This window comes from Anastrepha ludens, chromosome 5, assembly GCF_028408465.1.
Source record: "Anastrepha ludens isolate Willacy chromosome 5, idAnaLude1.1, whole genome shotgun sequence".
NCBI classification, from domain to species: Eukaryota; Metazoa; Arthropoda; class Insecta; order Diptera; family Tephritidae; genus Anastrepha; species Anastrepha ludens.
Window position 1 is genome coordinate 127,837,195 of NC_071501.1, and position 17,517 is coordinate 127,854,711.

At 36.8% G+C, this 17,517-nt stretch overlaps 1 protein-coding gene across 3 annotated transcripts in view; it reads right to left on the reverse strand.

Annotated features, from left to right (window-relative positions):
• LOC128865140 (probable serine/threonine-protein kinase nek3) overlaps positions 1–17,517 on the reverse strand; it is a 91,222-nt gene that overhangs the window by 24,711 nt on the left and 48,994 nt on the right. For all 3 annotated transcript variants that reach the window (XM_054105165.1, XM_054105167.1, XM_054105168.1), the window contains exon 2: positions 870–1,884. In XM_054105165.1, the coding sequence (XP_053961140.1) occupies positions 870–1,402 (533 nt within the window). In that variant the 5' untranslated portion in view covers positions 1,403–1,884. The remainder of the gene's footprint in view (positions 1–869; positions 1,885–17,517) is intronic.

Genomic DNA, 17,517 nt, shown 5'->3' on the forward strand with positions numbered 1-17,517 from the left:
GCGGAAAATTGAACAAATTGAAAGCGATTTTAGAAATGAAAATGTTAAAGCTATGTATCAGAACATCAAATACTACTCGGAAGTGCGTGCATAAAACACCAAAATGAGAGAAAAATAAAAAAACATGTAATGATCGGGGTCCGCATTTGTGGAACAACATCAAGACGTACACTATTAATATGTACATAGAAGGAGGAGCTCGGCCAAACAGCCAAAAATGGTGTAAGCGCCAATTATATATCAGACAGCGTCAAAAGATTATAACTTCTATTGGCACCTCCACAGTCTTATTTGTGCCCAAATATAATCGATTTTACTTTAGCTCTCCTCCGGAGATGTTGATTAGAAGACAGTTAACTTTTATTGTCAAAGTGAAGAAAGTTATTTTTTCAATTATTTATTATACTAAGAAATGTAACTTTTCTTGAACTCGTAGTACAATCACCTATGGTATATGCCTTTATTTTTTTTTTACTTAAAAACTTTATACACAACAACACGACTTAAACTGCATTTCATTTGGCAGGCACACTAACACTTTACTTGAAGTGGAGACTTTGAAGAAGGACGGCGTGGATATCCTGCGAAGATAATTGATTCTATTTTATTGAAATATACGGTCAATACGATTTTGTCAACCGGATTTCTATTCGATTGGCTTCCATCGATTTAAATACAAAATACAACTCTACATTTTGGGGTATTTGTGCCTAATTTTTGAAAATTCAATTATTTTAGATTTACTGGATTATTTTTGTTAGGTATGTTCGCTCTCTGTCAATTTAATGAAAGAGCTGAAAACACGGGTAATACAGAAATACGTCTACAATCTACCACAAATATTGTTTGAGCGCATATTTTTTTTATACCTCGACATCACTGACTGAAGGTCACCATTAGGACCAGCACCCGGACTCAGCCCTTCTCTCTTCACATTTCCAATGTTGCTTACGTTGTTTTTTTGTGCTGACTGGGGTTGTTGAGAACTGTGATGGAGTGAGTGTTGTTGGTGGGGATGATTGTTGGTCATATTAGCAATAGTTAGATTGCTGGAGGAGCCACTAAGCGCATTTTTCACTTGACTAATTATTAAACTGTTGGCAATATTACTGTTGCTGTTTTTAGTATTATTGCTATTTCGATTGGTACAATTACTATTATTGATACTCGCCGCTGACTCCATGCTGGCTTCGTTTAAGGAGTCAAATTGTGCTTCTGACGCTTTTGTCACATGCGGCGATAACTTCTCATGTTTCACTTTCTCTAAATATATGCAAGCTGCTGCAGCAGCTTCTGCAGGTGAAGGCGAGGTGGGCAGATTTGCACCAATATCGCACAGTTGCTTATCGATTAAATTAAATCCGCCACCGAAAGCTAAGAGCAGCGAACGATCACTGAGCATCTTCTCGGTAGCGGAGCTAGGTGCCGTGGCAGCGAAGTTAGCAATGGCTAACGGCACCGTCGGCGGCAACAAGAACGGTACAAATGAGCAATCTTTGTTACAAACACTCTTTATTCTACGTTGTGGTATGGTTATAAGCTGCGATGGTTAAAACATTGTTTAAGTCGTTATCTGTTACCCCTGCTGTCGATGCTACTGTTGGAGTTGACGGTTCCGTCGAGTGACGCAATATTTTTGTCATGCCACTGCGTTTTCGCTTGAAGGGTGATTTATGCGTCACGATGTCACCAACGTCGCCAAATGTTTTCTGATTGCTGCTTTGTTTGTGAAATCTTGCTGTGCGGGGGCTGATGCCTTCGATTTAACCGATGCAGACACTGCATTTGCTGATGCTGCCGATAAGTCCGGTTGTTGGCTCAGTTCTCCCTTCACCGATTTAACAGCAACTGATAATTATGTTAAAATTTCGCTATTTATTTTATCTGCAATTGGTAGAAATCAAGATGAAAAGAAGATAAGTCAATAATATAAAACTTTATTTCTTCAAAGCAACAACATATAAGAAGTATTAAAATGCCCTGCAGGAACACTGATGGTCGGTTGGAAGTTGTGTGGGGCGGTGTTCATGTTATCTATACTAATATTATAAAGAGGAAAACTAAAAATTCTTTCACCATTCGAAAGCTACATCATCCACGAGTAACATGGATTATATTTTATTTTGGAAATAAGGCTCGAGATATAGGTCAAAACGTGGACCCGGGTAACCTTCGGATGTGTATGTACAATATGGGTATCAAATGGAAGCTGTTGGTGAATGCTTTAGTTCAGAGTATTTCCATCCACCAACAATCTTTTTTTCCTGATTTTCAATTTATATTTTATATTTACTCAAAAACAAATAGAAAAACAAAAAATATTGTTTATGCCAAAGCGCTTGAATAAAGAATAAAGAAATAAATAATATGAAAACCATATATTTTTTGTTCTAAACCATATCTATTCTATTTTAGTGCGCCCAGCGAAGGGGGCCGGGTTTGTTAGTTATACAATATTCCAAAAACTGACATTTGGCATGATTAGTATTTTTATAATGAAAAATAAGTCTGACTGAGGCTCGCATGAAAATTAGTGTAGGCTGAGTTCTAACCTTAAAGATACATACATATGTTTATTTAAAGTAAGTGCATAGGTTGTGAACTATTTATTGCCTCAGTTTTAATCAATTCCTTCTTACATTTCCATTCTCCAATAGTTTTGGAGAATAAACTAATCAAAAACAGAATGCTTTAGTTCAGAATATTTCCATCCGCTCCGTGACTAGGGTCTCGAGATAGAGACCAAAACGTGGACCCTAGAATGTGTTTGTACAATATGGATATCAAATGAAAGCTGTTGATAAGTGCTTTAATACGGGGTAATTTTCATACCTATTGATGACTAGGGTCTGGAAATATATGCCAAAACGTGGACCCGCCGTGTCTTTGCACCGAATTAAACCAAACTTACACACATTGTTAAGGAGGTATTGAAGATGGTTTCCGTATAGTTTGGATACCTATTGGTATATAGGGTCCCAAGATATAGGTCAAAACGTGGACCCGGGTAACCTTCGGACGTGTATGTACAATATGGGTATCAAATGGAAGCTGTTGGTGAATGCTTCAGTTCAGAGTATTTTTCATGGCGCTCCGTGACTAGGGTCTCGAGATAGAGACCAAAACGTGGACCCTAGAATGTGCTTGTACAATATGGATATCAAATTGAAGCTGTTGGTGAATGCTTTAGTACAGAGTATTTTTCATGCCGCTTCGTGACTGCGGTCTCGAGATATAGGTCAAAACGTGGACCCGGGTAACCTTTGGTTGTGTATGTACAATATGGGTATCAAATGAAAGCTGTTGATAAGTGCTTTAATACGGGGTAGTTTTCATACCTATTGATGTCTAGGGTCTCGAAATATATGCCAAAACGTGGACCCGCCGTGTCTTTGCACCGAATTAAACCAAACTTACACACATTGTTAAGTAAGTATTGAAAATGGGTTTCGTAAAGTTTGGTTGTAATTCGGAACTCCGGCAACGCGTACAGCGTTCTTTTGAACCAGCCATAATGCCGTTTACTTTTTTAACGCTTGGGGCGGAACTGAAATGTCAAATTGACAGTGTGAGTTACAATGTGTCAATATTTCTTTCTGATTTGGACGCCATAAGGAGAAGACGTAAGTGCAAAGTGTAAACATTTTTTGTGAATTTTTTTGGAGTGGATTTTGGAACAGTGAATAATTTCTTACGAAATTTGAGAATTTAATGTGAAATCCGAATGTTCAAATGAAATTATGTGTTTTTTTTTTTAAATATAAATGGATAATGGTTATAAAAGCTCCAATGCTTAATAAAACATATAAATTGAAACGAAAAATTCATGGATGATCAGGAAAAAAGACGATTGTTTCTTAGTTATTCATTTGCGATGATTTGAAATTTAAAAACAATCTTTTTTTTCCTGATTTTCAATTTATATTTTATATTTACTTAAAAACAAATAGAAAAACAAAAAATATTGTTTATGCCAAAGCGCTTGAATAAAGAATAAAGCAATAAATAATATGAAAACCATATATTTTTTGTTCTAAACCATATCTATTCTATTTTAGTGTGCCCAGCGAAGGGGGCCGGGTTTGCTAGTTATATTGTACAATATTCCAAAAACTGACATTTGGCATGATTAGTATTTTTATAATGAAAAATAAGTCTGACTGAGGCTCGCATGAAAATTAGTGTAGGCTGAGTTCTAACCTTAAAGATACATACATATGTTTATTTAAAGTAAGTGCATAGGTTGTTAACTATTTATTGCCTCAGTTTTAATCAATTCCTTCTTACATTTCCATTCTCCAATAGTTTTGGAGAATAAACTAATCAGAAAACAAATACGAATTAAAGTATTTATTACTAAATTATTCCAAGTACGGTGAGTTTGTTTTTCTATCTAGATACATCACCAGAATCGCAAATATCAATTAAAGTGTGGGGTAAAATCAGAATGAGAAGAGAGAAGTGACTGGTAGGCGCTTTGAATTGTGATCGCGTTGAAGTAGGTAGAGTTAGCAACATTTGTTGTGCCTTTTTTGTAGATATGTATATAGTCACGATTTGGCCTTTTCTTCATTTCAAGTTATTTTGCGGCGGTTCAATCTCTGAGTGCACATATTGAGTACCTAATGACAGAGGTACCAACGCATGTGCTCAAGCACAGAAGTGTTGTTTGACGGTTTTATTTACTCCTCTTTGTATGGCAGCACATAACGTAGGTATATATGTATATGTATAAATACACATGCGTATACAACCACATAGGGTATGTGAGTGTGAATACAATAGGTTTATTTGCTTTTTGTTCCTTTTTTGTATCGAGAGCTTAAATGTACTGGTAGTATTATCAGTATCGTTGGTGCTAAGTGCCGAATGTCGACTTGCGGTGATGAGACGACGAATTGACTGAGAGAATAATCGTCAGGGCCATAGTGGCAGATAGGAACCAATGACCGGGGTTATAGCTATGAGTGGGACCATCACCAACAGCAACGGTGACCGTGTTAGCTCCCTGCATATTTGTAGCGTAGCTCACCAGCTAGCGCGCGTGTTGTTTGAGCAGCCTTTTATTGCGTACGAAGTGCCAATAATACTAATAGGTGTTCAATCTTTCGAGTACAATTATGACTGCTACTTATTTTTGTTGATTTACGTATGTATATATTTGTATGTGTTTGTGTATATATAAATGTATATATATACACTCTCTACGCTATTTGATTTATACGATCCGTTCGTACCAATACGCAGTAGTGCCGGGTTTGAAAAGTTCATTGCCATTTGTTGTCACTTTTAAATTGACTTACCTAAATAAGTGCTCGCAAATGTGTGCCTAGCAAACACGCACATTCGATGAAAGCAATAGAGAGCAAAATTGTACATACATACATATGCATAAACATACATACATAAATCCTTATTTTTTACTGATGAACACCAAATTATAGATTCTACAAAGTCTGTTATCAAAAGTATGTATTGGAAACTATTTATTTAAAATTATTCAAATCTATTAACGAAAATCCATTTCCTTGCCTTCTTCAGCCAATGCAAATAGAGATCTTAATAAATTTTAAAAATATGGGCCATAAGACGATTGAAGTTTAAATAAGCATGCCGTCATTGCCACTATGGTTAACAATTTCGCAGACAAAGGATATTAAAGTTTCTGATATTAATATATATTTTATTTGTTCAACTTACACTCGCGTGCTAAACTATCCTAATCCAATCAAATTAAATATCAACTAATATATTTCCATTTTCGTCGGCTTCGTCGCCATAAACTTCAGCGTGGACATAATTTTTGTGAAATATTTGTCCTTTGTAGCGATGTGGCGGAGTAGTTCTTGACTTGTTTTCAAAATAATATGTAAAAATACCTATGAATACAAATATGTAAAATTGTATTTAGCAATAAGACTTTTGGGTTGTGACTTTTCTTCTATCTACAAGTTGTTGACACTTGAAAATACCTGTTCCACTCAAGGGTGATATATTACAAGGTTTGGCCATCCGAAGAAAAATTTTTAGAGTAACTTAGACTGTCACGATATCGGGGATGCAGGAACAGAATTCTCCCCGGTCATTTCCCACGTATTTACATACTTGTCCAATCGATCGTTGTTTAGACCTTACTGACTGGTTGTGTTGATTTTTTCTTGCATCTACAACACAATCTCAGGTTTGTAGTAAACAAACTCCTGTTACATCCCCTGTTACGTCAATAAATCAGCTGATTCCTTAAAAATAGCTGAGAGCCAGTTAACAGTCTGATGTTGGCCATACCTTCTGAATTCACACAAAATATATTCAACTGAACTGACAAACACTATTTATCATCCAAATTTTGAAATATTTCTCTCCATTAAATTAGAAGTGAAACATTTTCCTCTCACCCGCCGCACTGCCTGTATAATTTCGCAACACTCAAAAGCAGGAACCAAGAAAAACAGTTATTTCGAGTTTACAATTTCAAACGTTGCCGTAGGTGTAGCTACAAGCCGTGCATACTGCTATGCCGATATAGCACTACTCATGAGAGTGGCCTCTTTACGAAAAAAAACGCAATTTTTTTGACGACAGCACGACTTCAGGCTGCAAAACTGCAAATTGTCGTTGTCGCCGAATTAAATCTAAATATCTAACTTTGCTGGCGACAACTGGCAAATGAAGTGTTGCCACTGAAGGAGGAAATATGACTTTTTACAAAACTTTTTATGAATCTTGCGTTATTTCATCAAAAGCGAAACTATGCACAGTTAAATGTAGTAATGATCGATAATTCTAAACATATAAAACAGTATTACTTCTTTATAAAAAAGTATAAAAAAAACCAATTTTACTTGAAACAAGATATTTTCATTTATTGAGAAATGTCGTTATGTGTTTCGTCTTATCAAGTTCTTCCAATCCAAACACAAATGCTTACCACACAAGCTTTAAATGAATAAATCGCAAAACCTCTAAATCAGCTGTTTTGCTTGTCGCTGCCGCTTTCAAAATATTTATGGAGCTGGCTTTACAACCACATTCGCAGACAAGAAAAATTTGGCTGTCGCTATGTCGTGAAGTGCCGTGGTCAATGTGTTTACGAGTATACTATGTATAACAGAGTATTGCAGATTGAATTATCATCTTGCTAATGTGAAAATATGCTCTAACGGAATTTCCAATTTCTGTAGGGAGGAAGATGAAACCGCTAAAATATGTGCGAGGATCGAGCCTTGCACTGACCCATAAGCGATTGAAACACCTTGGTAAACTTATTTTACAACATTTAATAAATTAAGAAAATACTAAAACACACAGAGAAACACTCTAAATCCATGAAGGTCGCAGTGCTAAAACCCCTCATAATATGTAATAAAGTATTTTTATTTTTTTACCATTCTTACCGTTCCTGGTTGTTTCTTAAATTGAAAATGACAATTGTACCAATTTTCCTTAAAATAAGTAAATTCGCTTGAGTTATTCGCCTCACAGGCAGATTTGGTAGTGTTTGGTAAAGACATTTTTTTGATATACAGTAGGTTCTGTTTTTATGCGGCTTTTTTTTATGCGGTTTTGAAATAGTGCGGTTTTTTTTTAAATTACAAAATGCATGTCGACCTATCGGGAATTGTACATATAAACAAGATTCTAAACCAGCTAAGCAAAAACTCATCACAGATTACATCAGAAATGCTAACCCTACAAGTATGGAAGATATATAAAGATATAATTTTCAAAGATACAATATTTTGTTTATGCGATTTTATTTAATTATTTCAGATTCATACGGTCTATGGAACGTATCTATAGTAATAATATGGGAGTAGTGCCCTTTTTTATGCGATTTTATTACATTATTTCAGATTTATGCGGTTTTAGCATTTGAAACGTATCTATAGTTTTACTATAGAACTAGTAGCTTTTTTTATGCTGTTTTTTTTTTATGCAGTTTCTTGCGGAACGTATCTACCGCATAAAAACAGAACCTACTGTACATAAAAATGTATTTTAAAGTACGCAAGTGGGGCGTATTTCTTTCTGTGGTCTCATAAAAAACTTTGAAGAAAATTTAACTATCGCATTTCTTGCATTTACCCGCATATATAAGTATTGTGATTAATAGCTGATTTTAAATAGTTTTAGAAACTGAATTACACTTCTAAAGTGTGGAGATAATCTTTCGCCAGCCAACACCAATGAGAGCCACTAAGCCATAATGGTAGATCTTGCATGTCTGTGCATCATCTACCATCTTAGACATTTCTTACTTGATTACTCAGCTAAGAATTATTTTCCAGCCAACTGTGATAATTATTACAACAGTTCGTGTTAGGTATGATTTCATCGAGCAATTAAGCTATCCTATTTTATGTTGGATCCTGAATGAATGAAGAAGTACGTATACTTAGTGCAGGTTAATTCCATTTCGTGTTTATTTTTAATGCTTCGCTGCATAATTCAAGTGGTGATTTACTTGCATTTAATGCCTAACCAAGTGTACGCGACTAGTGCATCTAATTACATATAAATGCTAATTAAAGCATATTTGCATTGTTCAAAAATATTGCAAAAGAAGCCTTATATATTTATGAATAATTAATTATACTTAATAATACCCTGCAAACATTTTAAAACCTTTGGTCTAAGCACGCCAACATTATATTTAGTTACCATCGCACACTCCTATCGGAATATGTTATTTACTCTAAATTATATAACATATGTATTTGTATTTGGATATAGATCAGCCAAATTTTAATTTGTAGGACTTGGAAATGAATTGAGAAGAGTTGGACCATATAGCAGTAGCTACAATGACATCACGACTAGATTTAATAATATTTTTGATCATTGAATTAAAGTTATGCAATGGATTAAAATTTTAGTTTTATTTCAATACTTTATACACCTTTTAATCACTAGTGGAAAAACGTTCTTGGACATCTATATATATAAAAATTCAGCCGTTTTTCGCGTTGTGATGAACTTTACGGAGAATGGCTCAACCGATTTTAACCAAACTTTGCCACATTGAAGAGACACATGTGAAGAAGGTTTGTGTTTTGAAATTTTAAGAATCGGATACCAGGGTCTTGAGAAATAGGCCAAAACGTGGACCCGGATAACCCTAGGATGTGTTTGTACAATATGGATATCAAGTGGAAGCTGTTGGTGAATGCTTTAGTACAGATTATTTTTCATGCCGCTCCGTGACTAGGGTCTCGAGATATAGGCCAAAACGTGGACCCGGGTAACCCTAGGATGTGTTTGTACAATATGAGTAGCAAATGGAAGCTGTTGATGATTTCTATAGTATAGAGTATTTTTTATACCGTTCCGTGACTAGAGTATCGAGATATAGGCCAAAACGTGGACCCGGGTAACCCTAGGATGTGTTTGTACAATATGGATATCAAATGGAAGCTGTTGGTGAATGCTTTAGTACAGATTATTTTTCATGCCGCTTCGTGACTGGGGTCTCGAGATATAGGTCAAAACGTGGTCCCGGGTAACCTTTGGTTGTGTATATACAATATGGGTATCAAATGAAAGCTGTTGATAAGTGCTTTAATACGGGGTAATTTTCATACCAATTGATGACTAGGGTCTCGAAATATATGCCAAAACGTGGACCCGCCGTGTCTTTGCACCGAATTATATTAAACCAAACTTACACACATTGTTAAGTAAGTATTGAAAATGGGTTTCGTAAAGTTTGGTTGTAATTCGGAACACCGGCAACGCGAACAGCGTTCTTTTGAACCAGCCATAATGTCGTTTACTTTTTTAACGCTTGGGGCGGAACTGAAATGTCAAATTGACAGTGTGAGTTACAATGTGTCAATATTTCTTTCTGATTCGGACGCCATAAGGAGAAGACGTAAGTGCAAAGTGTAAACATTTTTTGTGAATTTTTTTGGAGTGGATTTTGGAACAGTGAATAATTTCTTACGAAATTTGAGAATTTAATGTGAAATCCGAATGTTCAAATGAAATTATGTTTTGTGGATTTATTTTTCGGTTTATATGCGATAAGCTACGATACACCATGAGTGAAAAAAATGATAAAAAAAATGAAAAAACAAAAGAAATTGTTAAAGGATGCAAAAGAAGAGCACGAAATATGCCTAACTTTGATGAAAAAATTAATAGTCTTATCATGCAAATTGTCAACAATTTTCAGAAGAAAAGAAATGATTTAAGAAAATCACAACAAAATTCCCAATAAATCAATTGATCACTAATCCCGACGATGTAATGAATTATCCAATTGAATTTTTGAATTTACTTAATTTGCCTGGCTTGCCACCACATCGTTTGCAATTGAAATTCGGCGCAGTGATCATTATGTTGCGAATGATCAATCAGCCGAAACTATGCAATGGGACAAGATTAGCTGTGAAACGGACAATGAACAAAGTAATTGAAGCAACAATTTTGAAAGGCAAATTTAAAGGTGAAGATGTTTTGATTCCGTGCATTCCAATGATTTCAACAGATTTGCCTTTTGATTTTAGGCGACTTCAATTTCTCAATCGCCTTGCTTTTGCTATTACAATCAATAAGTCTCAAGGTCAAACACTTCAATTATGTGGAATTGACCTAACTTATCTATGCTTTGGGCATGGGCAACTGTATGTAGGATGTTCTCGAGTAGGGAAACCATCGTTACTTTATATTTATACACCGCATGAAAATAAAACCAAAAATTTTGTGTATCAGAAGGCTTTAGAATAAGTTGTTAGTTTACAATCATTAGAGTAAGTCACTAAAATAAATAAAACATTGTTATTAGAATAAGTCACAAAATAATGGCAGAGCATGAATTAAATGATAAAACAAGAAAAAATCAAAGAACACTTTTCATTTATATTTTTCTTTCACCCAGCGAAGCGGGTGAGGGTCCGCTAGTATATGTATATGTACGTAAGTGCATATTGCAGGTTCTTTGGGAAATGTGAGTCCTGAATGAAATCTTTGAAGGCAGGAATTCCATCGTTTAGTTTTTATTTTATAGTGTAAATTTTGTAGCCGTATAATGCGCTTGTATATTTTCTCCTGATAATATAGCATGTAATAATGTCCACATTTAATGATTTTATATAAGTATCAGTTAGCCGTAGGCCTCCTTAGTACACCGGTTTAACAGGGAAATGAAGGCGCATTGCATCGCTCGCATGCTGCTGACCTAAGTGTAGGTCGAAAAGCCATCCACAGTGAAGTGGCGCAGATTGCCCGTAAAGCGAACGCAACCACTCGACCTGCCTCTGCTGCTTTCCACATGCTCTTGATAATAAACCTTAATGAAACGCTAATGCCGCGGTACATCATTACTGTTTGACTAGTTGACTTTTTAATCGATGTCTGGCCGGTTTGAAAGGCGACCATGCAGTTGGTTGCTTCAAGTCTATGGTTGGTTAATTGGTTGATGATGTCAGCTGCGCTGCACGCTGGCAGACATTAACAGTTGCTAATAGACACTGCTGCGATTATACCACTAGTTAATCCCGATTTCCAATGGCAAATTTGAACTGGTTTCAATGAATCAATGGAAAAATGCTCCGAAATGACTTGCAACTTCCCTCCTTGCCTTTTCTGGTTGTCATAATTGCCATCGTCAAAAAGGCACACGCCCAATCAAATGTACATATGTATGTAAAAATATAAGTAAATCATCATTATAAAGTTAAATACATATTTATGTATGTCCTATCACATTTTACTACCATAACAAGCAATGTCGATTAAGAAAGATATAGAAGCCAAGTTGCTTTTTCGTTGAAAATGTGCCTTCACATAGCACGCATGCACAAAGGAACCTATATATTTATACATATAAATATATGTGCATATGTACTTTATGCATACCAGAATTATTTCACCCTATTGTCGGTCAAGGAATATAAAGTCATGGATGGATGTGCATCCATTGATACTTCACAAAATTAAAGCATTCGACAGTTAAGTTAGCATATTTCAAAGCGAATATGGCCATAGAAGCTATAACATAACAAACTTTTGCATTCGCATCCACAAGTGATATCACTTATTTAGCCCGATCTCCGACCAGTTTACTAGCAAAAAATTAAGAAAACAAAGTAAAGAATAATTCGCCCCAATACACGATTTTTGCTCTTGTTTATCCAGTTCAAAAGCTAAAGGTGATAATAATTTATAAGCTATCATTGATTCGTCCCGTATTGGTTTCTGTTTGTAGAAAAGTGCATATGTGTAGGTATTATGTGGAAGTCCAAGTATAAAAATACATACATATGTCTGGGCTCCGCAATGTCAAATTTGAGGAACAAATTTGACACCATCTCGTCTCATTATATTGGCCTTTCAGCATTTTGCCATAGCGTGCATTTTTGTTGGTTTTCCCGCCCTTACTTTTGCTTCAAATATAATGGGTGTGCAGTTATTACTTTTTTGATTTAATACTTTAATACAAGTAGCAAGCGAACCGGTACAGGTACATTCAGTGTAGTGTTCAACATGGCTCGATTTAGAACTTTCTATCTATGAACTATACATACACTCAAACACATTATTTAAGCAACAGGTTGGTTAGTGATTGGTGTTAGGTATTTCAATTAAAGTGCAGTGTACCGTTTGTTGCTTGCGGTGGCTGAACGTCTTATCGCTCCAGTACGTCGAGGTGAAATTAGTTTTGTTTTTACCATTTATTGCATTTATTTACTCGTATTATTAGTATTTCCAAGCTTTTGCTGCATTCAAAGCATCTTATAAGTGAAAGAAGTGTAAAATTCCACAGGTTTTCAACAAAAATACAGAGGCGTACGAGTATACACATAAGAATATCCAGTTCTCTACGCTTGCATTGGCACCTGTAATTTTTTTCCCCCCCAAAAAATTAGTTTATATTATTTTTAATGCATAAGGAGAAATGTTTGCTTCTATATTCTTTTTCTTTCTATTAATTACCAGATTAACCGTTTAAGTACTTTGACTGAGATCAACAATAAACAGTATTTTATCTGACTGCCTCACGCCACTACCACCACTGCCAAATGATTTAATTAATAAAGAGTCCATGTTTTACAATACTTAATCAATAACTTTGAAACAAGAAAATCAAGAAAGATTGCGCCTTCAATTACTTGGTTGAGAAGAGGAAGAGTCAGCGAAAGCAATGGAACCTTCTAAGCACAAGAAATTATACACACACACAGTAACTGACGTTGAGTATAATGCCCAAACCGCTTCTTGAGGAAATACTTTGACGGTAGGAGGTTTAGTTCGGGTTAAATCTCCACACTCCTGCTCTAAATCTGATAGGAGAACACGTAGCCACCGCTTCACCGCTAAAACTTAATAGTATGGCGCTAAGGAAGACCCGGCGGTTCGGCCAAGCTTCTATACTACATACAATGAGTAGTTATAGCCAGTATATTGTATATGCCAGTGCATATATACCAGTATATTGTAAATTGACTACTCTGCCCTAAACTCGCCTTTGGCAGGCCCTTCAAGACTAGCATCCCGTCAAGAAGAAAGTGGAAAACTCAAAGACCATGGAGAAGAGGGGAAATTTATTTCTACACGGATGTATCCAATCTAGAAAATAAAGCAGGCTATAAAGTTTTTTCAAAAGAATTAGGATTAGATTTATCTGACCGACTTCGGGACTACTGTTGCGTCTACCAAGCCGAAGTCCTAGCCATAAAGGAAGAAACAGTGTACCTTAACACACACGCCATGACAAAAACTACGATAAATATCGTTTCGGCCAGCCAGGTGGCCATCAAACCAATGCAGGCAGTTATACTAAGATCAAAAGTTGCTCAGGCTGCCAGGCCGTCTTCAAAGTTAGCCTTATATGGGTTCCGGGAGATAGATATATTGAAGCTAGCCAGAAGGGTACTAATGTTCCACTGACTGAGAACAAAGGCAATATTGGTATTCCTAGGGCAACTCGCAAATTAAGGAAAAAAATAATATTCTTCAGTAGGCCAATTTGCCATAGAAAAAAGAAAATACGTGTTTTACAACCAGGCTAATTTGGCCGCAAATAGATAAGAAAAGATCAGAAGAATTGCTTAACTTTCAAGAGAGAACATTTCGAAGGTCAAAAAGACATACTTATGTTAACTAGCGGTTCTTATTTCCAAAAATAGGTGTAACTTCAAACTCTGATTTGAAATATGCCATTTTCGAAATTCTACATTCAAAGAGCCCCCAGTTTAAGCTCGGTAGTGGGTGGAAGTGGCTCATCGTATTCGTTCAAACTATAAGTGAACTATCATAGCATTCATGTCTGTTGTGAGTTGTTTGTTGTTCTTTAGTTTCATTGCTAATTCAGAATTAATGTGCATCGCTCTATAAATTTGTTAGCAATTAAGCAGATTAGCGAGAAACACTCAACGGTCTTTTCATTACTAGTAGTTGTAGTGTTTTGAGTATCGCAGACGTTTATGCGTGGTTTGGTGAACGCAGCGAAGAATGAACGGTAGGTAGGTTCATGCGCAGTGACTTCGTTGCATTTGCGTGTTCGGGCTTAATGCATGGTAGGGTTTATTTAACGCGTTTTGATAGGCCTGGATATACATATGTATATACTATGCACTTTTATGTAAGTACGGCGGCTGCTGTAGCCGAATGGTTGACGCGTGACTATCATTCGATAGGGCTCGGGTTCGAAACCCAGTGATGGCATGATGAAACAACAAATGATAGAAAAGGGGGTTTCTGGATCGCTTTATACCGAAACAACGCGAAATCAACGCTATAAAACCCGAAATGCAGAAAAGGGGTCGCAGTTTTTGATTGCTAATAAAGGTGGCCACTTGATTGATATTGTATTCAAAAAATAGTTTTAATAAATTGTAAATAACCAAACCAAATAAAAATACCTCACTTATAAAAATTAGCTGTTTTTTTCAAAGTTATTCAATTTTTTCATACCGACATAAAAGATGGCGCACCCTATACATTTCTTAATAACGAATTTGTTGCAACCCTATGTATAAATAAATTTGAAGAAAATAGTGCTTTAGAAGAAAATATGAAACGGGAGTTACTTTTATTGACGAAATTGTTTATGGTAAACATACATATATATATAGATTATTTTCCGTTTAAACCGTATTCGGAGTAAGAGGAATTTTGTATGGTGCACACGGTGGACCAAGTTCGATAGCCAAACAGTCAGTTTTGTCTGACGGCTTGTAGCGGTCAGTCATGTCAGTCCAGAAAGACAGAAAATAAAAATATTGGGCATGCCTTATTAATCTCACCGTTATTTAATAAAAATTAATCACACCGTTATTTACGGGGGCCGCCGTAGCCGAATGGGTTGGTGAGTGACTACCATTCGGAATTCACAGAGAGAAGGTTGGTTCGAATATCGGTGAAACACCAAAATTAAGAAAAAAAATGTTCTAATAGCGGTCACCCCTCGGTAGGCAATGGCAAACCTCCGAGTGTATTTCTGCCATGAAAAAGATCCTCATAAAAATATCTGCCGTTCGAAGTCGGCTTGAAACTGTAGGTCCCTCCATTTGTGGAACAATATCAAGACGCACACCACAAATAGGAGGAGGAGCTCGGCCAAACACCCAAAAGGGTGTATATATATATATTTAATAAAAAAAAATAAATACCAGAAAAGCACCAAGTGGGTAAATAGTTGCCAAAGGAAAACTATTTTTGATTGATAAACATTATAATACCGAAACCTTGAAAGCTTTCTTCTAAGGAAACTTCCAAAAATTGTTAGGGCCGCCTGCTATATGTGCATGCTGGTGTTAAACATGTGCCTTTTGTTATGAGCTAATATTTCGCTTTAGATACTGCAAATTTTTAATATATAACTACACTATGAGTCAAAATTCAATATGGTCGCTGATTGTTAACTGACGAAAATAAATCGCCATACTCGCAAACCAATAAAATTTTAGCAAAACTGTCGAACTTGATCGATAATAAAGGAGGTACAGTAGTAGGCAAACCGTTTATTGAGAGCGAATTCATCAAAACATTTACTTTAGTTTTTGAAGAGCTTCTATAGTTATGCAATTTGGATTGAATGGTTACAATAGGAAAAATTGGTAACCGTTATAATTGATAAAGGCAGGACATTGATTGGACATAAAAAGGGTGTGGTGGGTAGATTTGGAATTAAACTGAGAGGGATAAGTAACTTAACCTAACCTATGCTTCCAGACTCCATAATCCCAAATAAATATTTTCTGCATCTTCCCCACCTGCATGTATACAATGAGGATGTTTTTGCATTACATATTTTATTTTAATGGAACTTGGGGAAATAATTTTTACATGTGTGAAATCGATTGCTGCAAACACTCGGGGGAAGTTGTTCCAACTTAAAAGAGCGCAAAGATTCTTTCTATGAGCGCCTGGAACGTTCCTATGAGCGCTGCCCCCGCCACGACATAAAAATCGTGCTTGGCGACTTCAACGCCAGGGTGGGCAAGGAGGGAATTTTTGGTCCCACAGTCGGAAAATTCAGCCTGCACAACGAAACATCCGGTAACGGACAGAGGCTGATCGACTTCGCCGGGGCCCGAAACATGGTAGTCTGCAGCAACAGATTCCAGCATAAGAAGATTCACCAAGCCACCTGGCTGTCTCCTGATCGAAAAACACGAAACCAGATCGATCATGTTGTGACACGCTTCTAGTGTATTAGATGTACGTACGATCCGAGGACCCAACATTGACTCGGATCACTACCTTGTTGCAGCCAAACTGCGCACACGCCTCTGTGCAGCAAAAAACGTGCATCTACCTACGCAAAGAATGTTCGACATCGAAAAGCTGCAATCACAACAGACAGCCAGAAGATTCGCTACTCGACTCTCACTCCTGCTCTCAGAGAGTACTGCCCAACAAACCGGCATCCACGAACAATGGAGCAACATTTCTCGTTCTCTACGTACCGCCGCCGAAGAAGAAATCGGATTCCGGCTAGCCCGAAAAAACAATTGGTACGACGAGGAATGTCATGCTGCCGCAGAAAGAAAGGATGCCGCCTATAGAGCCACGCTGCGATCGGGCGCAACGCGAGCCATGTGGGATCGCTACAGAGAGCTGAAAAAGGAAGAGAGACGTATTATCCGAAAGAAGAAACGAGAGACCGAAATACGTGAGTGCGAAGAGCTTGAGATGCTGGCCAACAGGAACAAGGCCGAAAATTCTACCAGAAAGTTCGGCGGCTTACAGAAGGTTTTAAGACCGGGGCGTTTTCCTGTAAGAACAAAGACGCTACCCGATCATGACGAGGTGAGAATAGCGATAACGCGGCTAAAGAACAACAAAGCCGCGGGCGCCGACGGACTGCCGGGTGAGCTATTCAAACATGGCGGCGAGGAGCTGGTAAGGTGCATGCATCAGCTTCTATGCAAAATATGGTCGGATGAAAGCATGCCTGCCGATTGGAATTTAAGTGTGCTCTGCCCAATCCATAAGAAGGGCGATCCTGCAATTTGTGCCCATTACCGCGGGATTAGTCTTCTAAATATCGCCTATAAGGTTCTAGCGAGC